This window comes from Microsporum canis, genomic scaffold, assembly GCF_000151145.1.
Source record: "Microsporum canis CBS 113480 supercont1.1 genomic scaffold, whole genome shotgun sequence".
Taxonomy (NCBI): Eukaryota; Fungi; Ascomycota; class Eurotiomycetes; order Onygenales; family Arthrodermataceae; genus Microsporum; species Microsporum canis.
The window spans coordinates 905,273-916,391 of record NW_003299169.1 but is presented as its reverse complement, the minus strand read 5'-3'; the positions used below and the strand labels follow the sequence as shown (position 1 = coordinate 916,391).

General features: G+C 49.5%; 2 protein-coding genes across 2 annotated transcripts in view; both read left to right on the top strand.

The window, feature by feature from the left end:
* Positions 1-3,064: 3,064 nt before the first annotated feature.
* Positions 3,065-8,889, top strand: MCYG_00335 (histidine kinase D5; the record flags this gene model as incomplete). The annotated part of the gene is made up of 4 exons (XM_002850185.1): positions 3,065-6,173; positions 6,207-8,377; positions 8,442-8,555; positions 8,629-8,889. The coding sequence occupies 4 exons, from the start codon at positions 3,065-3,067 to the stop codon at positions 8,887-8,889; spliced, it is 5,655 nt and encodes a 1,884-aa protein (XP_002850231.1).
* Positions 8,890-10,845: 1,956 nt separating this feature from the next.
* Positions 10,846-11,119, top strand: part of MCYG_00334 (conserved hypothetical protein) — a gene marked incomplete at both ends in the record, with an annotated part of 823 nt that continues 549 nt past the window's right edge. Inside the window, one exon of the mRNA XM_002850184.1 lies at positions 10,846-11,114. Coding sequence (XP_002850230.1) covers positions 10,846-11,114 — 269 coding nt within the window. The remainder of the gene's footprint in view (positions 11,115-11,119) is intronic.

Genomic DNA, 11,119 nt, shown 5'->3' with positions numbered 1-11,119 from the left:
ATCTGAACTTACCCCTGGGTCGACGAACTTCCCCCTGGATACAGGCTTGCTACCCCAAATCTCTTGTCGCATAAGCTGAGCCGTTAAACAAAGAAATATCAATAGTCATATTTGACCTCAATCTCTCCAACTACGGCTATTTGACCATCACACAAGGGTATGACAGTCGTATGTATGACCGAAGAAGCAATTATCGACTGTCATGGCCCTTAACTATCAATCTCCCTATTTTCTTCCGTCGAAATATCCGGTTGGCAAGTTGGTTAATTCTACGAAGCCTCAACACCGTCTACCGGAATGCTGTTCGACAACGATGGGCCCTGTCCGCTATCTAACCTCAGGATCTTTGTCCATTGATTCCGTTTACCCCTGAAAAAGCCACATTCAAATACTCCGTTTGAATATTTCGTTTGAATACGTTTGGGTAAACGGACAGACGCCCTTATGGTGTCAAAATTCGGGAGACGGCATTGTGAGGATGAAAGAGAAAGCAAAACATGAGCTAACTAATTCCCAACGGACTCTAGCCTGGCAGCTGTTAGATCCAACCAACAATCAGGCCGTCCTGTCCGGCTCTTAATAGCCTATCCAACGGGTCAGCACATTCAAGACGGAAACTGTATAGCCAGTTACACGTCATGCCGTTTATATAAGTATTTCCATCCTTTTTGTACTCGTGATAGTTTCTCCCCCAATAAATGGGCCTTCCCGGCATCAACATCCATCACCATCACTTGTCGACAGCCACGTCCCAATTAAATATATCTATTCCTCTTGTCAGCCCACAGTGCCGGGTAAAGCGCTAATAACGTGTTCAACGGATTCTCGGGATAGGTTCCCATTTGCCCTGTATATGAGGAATACTGCGTGCGGCCGACGCTTCGTCTGGAATGTTGATGAAATGCTGTATGACTAGCAGAGAGATGTAATGGCGAGTTGTGTGGACTTTGGCAATCGATCACCACCCCACGATGAGAGAAGGTAAGGGGGTGGAGGGATCGCATTTGATGAATGCCTTATACGAGTACGTATACTGCACTGCTGTCATGGTCTGTCATCACCATGGAGAGTGCTCACCGTTATTTAAATTATTTAACACGGCTGAAAGCCAAAAAAGTAAAAATGCAAATCATCGCACATCTCAGGCGCTACCTACCTCATGGATACAGGCATTATCCTCACTACTCGTATTTAGTGATCTCTAGCCTTGTGCTCACCGCCGGAAGACCGCTTGGAAGACCGCTTAAATGAAGGGAAGGCGTTGGTGCATTAAATATACCACGGTCCACGGAAGGGGAAGGAATATCAGCGTGCATGATAAGAGGACCGCCGAACAAGGAACTTTCGACGATTAACATTGGCCCTGCACTCCGGATTAATCCCAGGCCACCTTTATTTGCTACCACCTGGTTATGTCACTTTGCATGTCGATGGCTTGTTGATACCGCCGATCTCAGCCTTATCTGAATTCTTCTTACTCATTTCCCTCAATGCTGTGCCTCTTCTCCAGGGAAATCGTTCCTTGGTTTGTGATTTTTCTCCGTGGCTAGTGTGTGTTGTTTTGTACTATGTAAGACACCGACAGTTCATTTTTAACGGCGATGGTGGATCCTACCCCCTTCGCCTTCTTCTCCCCCTTGCTCTGTGGGTCGAATAGAAATGAAGGGGATGGGTACATAGTAGACTGGACTGGATAGAGAAAGTGAGAACCCGAGGCAGACGGAGAGATGCACCTGAACGTATTGAGAAGGAAATCCGGTGCCGTGTACGATACGTGGAAGAAAGCGTTGTACAGGTCGAAGAATTGTATATGTCGACAGGCGCTCAGTTACGTAGATGGTGCTACATCGAGAAAAGGGAGATGGTGAGAAAAAAATAAATACGCACGATGTCTGACTGCCCAAGTGACGATGTTGAGCAGCCACTAACACAGACTCCGTACTCCGTACCCCATAGTTAGTTACCAGCTTTAGGAGGAGAGCCAACGGCCGTTGTTTGAAGTTCCAGCAACTATCGAACAACCCAGGTAGATTGGATTGGTAGGACGAAGAGTGTGAGAGAGGCTGCTGCCACCACTGGTCCAGCGGAGAGGGCGCCTGATAGGAAATTCTCTTCCCCCTTTATTATATATCACCTTTTTTTTTCCCTTTCTGTCGTGTTCCTGTCCTATCCTGATCCAATGCAAGGCTGAATATGTACTGTGACGGAAAAGTCAGCCAGCATATAGGCAGGGTCCCGGGATGTGCCCCTTCCCCCCTCTCCATGGCGCCCATCCGTCTCTTGCCAGGCCTGCTGGCTAACCTCTCTGTCGGAATTTGATTCTGTAACGGCGTCGAAAGAGATGGCGAGGAGAAGCTTTGGCGCTTGTCCCAAACACAACTCCATCCTGCTAGTCCAGTTAGCAGTTAATAATATTAGTGAACCTGATGGTTTGTTTGTAACGGAGGAGATTGTATGGGGGCAGCGCGATGACGTAGCTTAGTCGGAGCAAGAAGGGACCCGCCAAGGACTAGGGGGACAAGAAGCAGAAGAAGAAGAAGAAGAAAAGAAGAAGAGCGGGAGAGAGCATTAGTTTACTTTAGAAGTTGTGTTGGTTTGCTTTTATTTGCGGTTGTCTTTTCCGCTGTAGTTGCGAGAAAGAAGACGAAGAGAAGAGAAGTCAGGAATTACCGAAAACGGAATTTCCACCAAAAAACCTCAACTCCATCTTCTTCGCTGACTTCTTCCCGTATATACAAACGACAACGACGGCAAGAAGAAGAAAAGAAACATCAAATCTCTCAGCTTTTCCACTTTTTTTTTTTCCTGTCGTCTCTTTTCTTTTCTTTCCCTGCATTCTTCCCCGAGAGATGCATGGCTGCTCTGCTTCTACCCGCCTGTCGCTCGCCTGTACCTACTACGCCGTAAGCCCCTTCTCCGCCTAGGGCCAGCAAACAGCAGCCACCTCCGCCGCCAACGGGGTGGAGGAGAGAGAGAGAGAGAGAGAGAAAACCGCTACGGAGGACAGTTTCACAACCAGTGGACTTTGCCCTCTTCATCAGCTTTCCAGGGGAGGCATGTCAGCATGCGGACTCCACCATTACCTTCGCCTGTTGAGCCTTTCGCTTCTATAACATCTCCTGGCCTGCACCATCACCACCGTCGTCTCTCCTGCCCTCAACAAGATCATCAGCAACTCCAGCAGGACTACCAGCAGAGCCAAACATCACCAATTCTCGTCTCTGACCTAACGCAATCAGTACCGCGTCGTGATACCAACAACACTCCCAGACCCTTCTCGCGCCCTTCGGAGTTTGCTACCTGCGGAAACAACAACGATGCGGCGCCTCCTGCTAGCCTACCAGATCTCAACCTGACCGACACTGGGCTTGATCAATCGTCTCAGAGTAAGAATCTGGGCGGTTCTGTCTTAGACGAGTTGCGGAAACGCATGGGTGAAACCATCATGAGCCAACAGCAGTATCACCAACAGCAAAAGCAGCAGCAGCAGCACTACTACTACACACAAGAGTCTGTCTCTACCGACTCTGGATTCACCGACTCGGATACCAACATGACTCCAAATACCTCCGACGAAAAGGTTACTCAGTTAACTCAGCCGTCCGTTACAAGATCCCCGACATCTTCGCGATCAACACGACCACCAAGCCTGCCACAACGGTCGTTAGTCACCACCCTTCCATCACCGTTCGACACACATTCAAGCAGAGCCATTGGCGAAGGAAATGCTCATTTATCATCATCGGTCTTGAATGCCAATTCAAATGCCAATGCGACAGCGAATGGATTGGGATTCCACAGCCAGCCTCATCCGCCATACCTACATTCTCCTCAAAAAACAAGAACGAAACGACGATCTCTTAGGCACCCGTACACGGCCGATACCCTGAAGAGGATGAACGAGATGCCAGCATCCTCTATAACGGCTGCCGCAGCGGACTTCTTGCCTCCTGGGACCCCAGCAATCACTGGCAATTCCCCTTATCCTACTCCCAACCTCTATGATATCACTCTTGCTCTTAACGCCGACCCTGGCCTTGACGGATGGTGGTCCAATGTAGTTCCCATCCTAAAAACTCACTACGGCGCTGAAAGGCTTACTCTCGCGGTTCCTGGCGATGCAACCGATCTGGAAAACGTCCCGTGGCAGCAGAAGGCTACATATAGTACATATGGTAACGAATCTGTTCTCGTTTCATCGCTCCCAACCAGCAAGGTGGAATGTGAAAAGTCCTCCAAAGGCCGCTTCAGCGACACTACCAAGGAGGACGGCAACACATTCAAGTATACCAAGTCCGTTACTGGCAGTCGACGTCCGAAATTGATGGGCCGTCATTCATTTGCTGGTCACGCATCCTATTCAGAGAAATGGAACGAGGATGCACCTGGAACCCCTACGTCTTTAAAGGGCCGCCATTCGCGGCGAAAAAGTTCGAGCGGAGAATTTAGGAAACCGCGCAAGCACATGCGTGAGGATGAGATCATGGCCGATGTATGCGATTACACTGTTCCATCGAGTGGGACCTGTCAGCCTCGGGACCAGGCCCGTCGACCTAGCGGCGGCGAGTTGCCAGGACCCGCGTTTGGACCTGGGTCAGGCCCTACTTCGGGACCACCGAGCCCAACTGCAGTCGTTTTCCCTGTCCCTCGAGCCCTTGAAGTCGAACCTGAACCGTTGATTAAGCGGACAGGCGTGGTGAAGCTTTTTGGCCGCACAACACCTGTTGCGCTTACGAGGGAGTACGCTGATGACCCTATGCAAGATAATTTGCCTGACATGGCAATTCACAAACATAAGGATATCCTCCAGCGTACCCCACGCTCAGAGACACCAGGGGCACCGCTGAAAACATCCATGATCTCCCACCGCTCGACTCCGCTCTCACTTAGTCTAGTGTCTGCCCAAGAACGCAGGGGTATCCCGAAGTCCACTCTAATGGATCACCGGTACCAGATCCCATTTGACCCTTCACCACCAGCACAAAAATATGAGGAGTATGAGCAAACTCCTCCTTCTCCTTGGTCGCAGTCGCCCGCTCCGTCACCAGCCCCCCTCTTAAAACCCGATATCAACCCGTTCTTTGTCGAAACATATAATGAAGTGAATGAAGATGCATTCGCCTCAAGCCCACCACCGCACGATTATTCCGAAACAGCGCCCTTGGAAGCCATAGGAATAGATCGTGCAAAGACTGTCATCCATATCCCTCTTATTCATTCAGCATCGTCGCGACAAGGAAGGTCGGATACACTCCGTTTCCCAGTTGCTATTATTTCCTTCTTAGCGCCCATAATTCCATATCCAGCTAATCTTCGGAACTCCCTGACCCTATTACTTCCCCATCTTACGACATCCTTTTGCCTTGCTCAGCAATATAGTCAGCTGGAGAAACAAAATGCCAGCCCTACCGTTGAGCGATATGGCCACCTTTTGGGCCTTGGTGGTACGTTCTCAGACGCCAACAGCGAACTCGAACTCATCAATGGCCTAACAGGACATGTAAACTATGCAAGTCCTTTAACTCAGTTGGGAGGTGACGCGGCGGGTGAAGGATATTTCAGAGCCAAGAACTCACCAACCATGGAGAATAATGCGGCCGCAACGTCGGCAATGTCCAACCACAGCGTTCAGGGAACCCCAAACGAAGGGCTGGCCATTGTCATACCATTGTCACAGCAGAAAGCTGCATACGATGAATTAACTTCCCGAGACCCAGGATTGGTGCATACTCCCTCGATTACCGAAGCTCCGTCAAAAGCAAATCAGAATACCCCACAGATGCTTGCAGACTTCTCACGTCATTCGTCAACAGGCTCCTTCACCGCTCAATGGCACCGTGAGGCGACTTCTCGTCCCTTTCCAGACACAGTTGCGCAGCTTATGCTCAACTCGATACCTTTACATCTATTTCTGGCGAAGCCACACACTGGCGAAGTCATCTGGACCAATGCGAAGTTCGATGCGTATCGGCGTAGCCAGCCTATGGAACCCCGTGTTCGTGACCCATGGCAGAACGTTCATTCCAGCGAGTATGAAAAGGTATTGAAGCAATGGACTAGAGCATTACGTACTGGATCGCAGTTTACTGAGCGCGTGCGAGTGAAACGGTTCAACGATGAATCTGAATATCGTTGGTTTATTTTCCGCGCCAACCCACTGATTTCAGGAACGGGTGAGCTCCTGTATTGGATCGGTTCGTTTTTAGACGTTCATGAGCAACATGTTGCCGAACGCAAAGCAGCACAGGAACGAGAAATGTTTGCGACAGATGTCAAGTACAGAGCTCTCGCTAATTCGATTCCTCAGGTTGTCTTTGAAGCTGCAGAGTATAGTGGGTTGATCTCCGTAAATGAGCAGTGGGAGCTGTATACCGGCCAGTCTCTTGATGAAGCAATGACTTTAGGATTTGCGAAGTACATTCATCGCGATGATCTGGAGAAATGTGGTATCCTATCACCTCCACAGGTTATTCCAGAATCAAACGATATACCGGAATTCGCACGTATTATGTCAAATGGAAACCTGACTGAAACACTGAAGGAGGCTGAAAGGTGTCGAAAGAATTCATCGCAGTCATCACCGTCTCCGTCTTCACAGCAATATGATAACTCGCTCAGGGTATTTGGTAAAGGAGTCACGCCTGCACTACAGGAACTTGTTAAGCGGGATATCGTTACAATTCAACGTGATGAGAACGGCCGAGATTCATATACTACTGAAATCAGGCTTAGGTCCCGAAAGGGAGATTTCCGATGGCACCTTGTTCGTTTGGTGAAAGTTGAGACACCTGACTTCGGCAGCGGCGAGGCATCGTGGTATGGCACATGTACGGACATTAACGACCGGAAGATATTGGAGCGTGAGCTCAATACTGCTCTGCAAAAGTTGAACAGGGAGATGGAGTCTAAAACGAAATTTTTCAGCAACATGTCTCACGAGATTAGGACGCCGCTTAATGGAATTCTAGGTACCATTCCGTTCGTACTTGACACACTACTTGACAACGACCAGCGACGGATGTTGGATACGATTCAGAACAGTTCGACGAATCTGCGTGAATTGGTAGATAATATCCTTGACGTATCGAAGGTAGAAGCTGGAAAGATGAATATTGTTAGGCAGTGGTTCCACGTACGAACTGTACTGGAAGATGTCATCGACACCATTGGTTCCAGGGCAATTGATAAAGGGCTGGAGTTGAATTATCTTGTCGACACTGATGTCCCTTCGACAATACTAGGCGATCGGTTCCGTATCCGCCAGATCCTCATCAACCTAATGGGTAATGCAGTCAAATTTACCTCCCAAGGCGAAATTTGTACCCGTTGCTCAATCCATGTCGATCCTAATGTTAAAACGAAACCGTCTGAAATTCTGCTCAATTTTGAAGTTGTGGATACCGGCAAAGGGTTCAGTTCGACGGACGCGGAACGCCTGATGCAACGGTTTAGCCAGATCGAAAGTAATGGGTCACAACAACACGCAGGTAGTGGATTGGGTCTCTTCCTGTCAAAGCAGCTAGTAGAAATGCACGGAGGCCAGCTGACGCCTACCAGCAAAGAAGGGCGAGGGGCCAAATTCTCGTTTTATGTGATGGCTGGGGCGCCGCCGCCGCAATCTACTTTAGCTACAGACGGGCCCCCAACGCAGGGCCAGGTAGTTGAGATCCCGGAAGATGACAAGCTGTCGCGACCACCTACAGCACCTGTAGATACGGGCGAAGAAAAACAACTTCCTATCGCAAAACCGAAATTTGAATACTACACTTCCACTGCGGCGCCACCAACAGTATATTCGTCAATGAGAACAGTTGAACCCCTCAACATGGACAAGGCGTACAATACTGTGATAATCTGTCCGTTCGATTATGCTCGAGAAGCGATCAAGCAGCATATCGAACAAGTTGTGCCCCATGGTGTACAGTCTAAGACGACCTGTATCCTCGACATTGACGACTGGAAAGAACTACGAGCCAACAACACCGACCCTCTGACACACCTGGTCCTCGGCCTACCAGACGCCAATGAAGTGGCTGAGATAATGGCCACCCTTCTTCAACCTAATCCCGACGGCTCGCCAACCCCGACGCTTGTGGTCATAGCAGACATTTACCTCAAACGTAACGTCACGACAGTGTACAAAGAACTCCTAGCAGCCGGAAAAAGCGTGTTTATTGTCCCCAAGCCTGTCAAGCCGAGTGCATTTTCGTTGATATTCGATCCCAAGAGCGAACGTGAACTGAGCAAGGACCGAAACCAAGACATGGCACGTGAGGTTAACAATAGCTTCAAGAATATGTCCAAGATCGTCAAGGAGGTCATTGGCAACAAAGGCTATAGAGTCTTGCTCGTTGAAGATGACGAGACGAATCGAACGGTGCGTCCTTGCTGCCTGATATTCATGCCTGAATAGTGCCATTGTTGCTAACTTTGATGACTAGGTCATGCTGAAATACCTCGACAAAGTCAAGCTTGTCTCTGAGACGGCCGGGAATGGTCAAGAGTGCGTCGACATGGTCTTCTCCAAAGATCCAGGCTATTACTCGTTGATAATAGTATGTCTACTCTTTTTTTTTTTTTTTTGGCCTCCGATTGTTGAGCTTTCTTGATCTAACATTGCTTCTCTAGTGCGATATCCAAATGCCCGTTAAAAACGGGTATGAGACTTGCAAGGAGATCCGAAAGTGGGAACACCGCAACCACTTCCCACAGATCCCAATCATGGCGCTCTCCGCCAATGCGATGATAGACCAGATCGACGATGCTGCCCATGCCGGGTTCAACGACTACGTCACCAAGCCGATCAAGCATAACGAGCTGGGCAAGATGATGATGGAGCTGTTGGACCCTAGCGCTCCTCGTGTCCTGCTAAAGGACCGCAAATCGTAATTTACGCACTCTTATTCCTCTTCCTTTTCCTTTTTTTTTTTTTTTCCTTTTTTACTTCACCGTTCTTTGGCTCCTTCGGGGAAAAAGGGCAAAAATCCGGGCTTTTTAATGAGGTTTCTTTCAATGGCCTTTCCTCCGCCATGTTCTTCTACTATCTCTTTGCATTACATACATCCCGTCTCCTGCTTCGCCTGCTTCCATGTTCTGGGTCTTCTTCTATACACACAGCCTCGTGGTTTTTCATTCCCCCCGTTCCTCCCCCTCCCTCTACGTCCTGCGTCCTCTACCCCGTCCTCTCTGGCCTTACGCTTGTCCTAGCTTTCAATCGGTGCATAGGTTATATGGGAGGAAATTGCGACCGGTGGCTAGTTTTTATTCCCTTTCTATACATTGGCCTTTTCTTTTTTCTTTTTTTTTATTGCTGCTATATCCTCTGGCTCACTTACTGGACGCAAAATGGAGTAGAAAAGAGAAAGATCGGGACTATAAATTACGATATCTTATACATTTACTTATATAAAAAGTACCTAGTACCCTCTGCTATATCGTACACAACCGGCTAGCCATGCAAGAGACAAGGGAGCCCGGATGAGATTGAAATCTGCAATCCCAGCGATGTATGAAGAATCTTTATCTACTTGCCTTTTTTCTTCTCCCTCTTGACTTCGTCTGGCCGCAGTTTTCAAAGCGAAAAAACCGACCGTCAGGCAGCATTTAAGTAGCAGCCAATGATCGGTAGAGACAATACGCCTGCTAGTCTCATGCAGCCCGTCAGACCGTTGGAGCACATCGCTAGTTAGTTAGCTTGTTAAGTTGGTTTATCAAAACTTGACAGCTTGATCAACGACGATATAGAGTCCTTCTTGACTGCCAACCTTCGGTCTCACCCTTGTTTCTGTAACTTAACTACAATGCAGCCTTTATAGATTACACCGAAAAAACCGCAATATCAAATACAACAAGACCGAAAACTCACGAAATAAAAAAGTAATCCCCTAAACAGCATTGAAAAATATTGAAAAATTGGGGAGGGAAAAAAAAAATAGAATTAGAAAGAAAGAAGAGAAGAAAAAAAGGGAAGTATATCGTCTGTCTCTCCCACCGATCGATTGGCAGTCAAAAGGAAACCGTCAAACTCCGTCGTTTTCTAATCCCTAGAGAGAGAGAGACAGAGAGAGAGAGAAAGAGAGAGCCCAACGGCCAACGCCCGATGAACGACCGATCCGCACCGCTGATGGAGGGTGTCGCTGGCCTCTGACAGGATGGGCTTGCTGGGCCTTTGGTCGCTCGCCGCCAGAACCCCGGCCTGGCCTCTGTCAACCTTTTTTTTACTTTCCAGCGTCTCTCTGGCTACATTCATCCTGTTCTTGCAAACCCCCCCCCCCCCCTCCCCCCAGCTCTAGCGCCGGCCACTGGCGAATCCGCGAGCAGCTGGGCATGGACTCCGCGGGGGGCGAGGCGGGGTTGAGCCAGTGCCAGCAGCGAATCGGCGGGCGGCGCAGGGGGGATGGGCGGGCTATAAGGGATCGGGATGGGATCAGGATGGGAACGGACGGGGGAGAGAAGGGCGAAGAAAAAAAAAAGGGGGGGCGTTTTTTTTTTTTTCTTTTCCTCTTCGTCATCGGAGGAACAAGGAAGAAGGGAAGAGAGGAAGAAAGGGGGCTATCCCTCTTCGGGCAGGCCAGGGAGGCAGCGAAGGGTATAAAAGGGAGCTCCTTTTCCTCTCCTGCTCGTCCTCCTCCTTCTTCCTTATTTTCTCGCCGTAGCACTTCTTCCTCTTGCCATTGACTCTAGTAGCAGCCTGCCTCCTCCGGTTCCTGTCTTCTGTCTCCTGCATCCGTCTATACTTCCCATCCATAGCTTGCTCACCTTGATACCCTGCCACAGCCATAGCCATCTTATATACCCTAGCTGCCTGCCGCCATCAGCATAGCTGCACCAGTACTACATATCACAATGGAGACTGCCATGAGAGCCCACAATGCCTCCTTTCCCATCAACATGCCCTCCAAGGCGCCGGCCGGTGCAAACTACTACCCCGTCTCCCGCATTGCCGGCTCTCCCCCTGAGGTTTCAGATGTCAGCACCACCACCGGCAGCGCCAGCGGCGAATACGACTCTTCGGCCGGATATTCGGGTGTCGACGTCATCGACACTCTCAACGACCGCATGAGCAACGTCTTCGACCCCTCCCGTCTCGACCAGGGCATCGCAAAGCAGACTCAGTGGG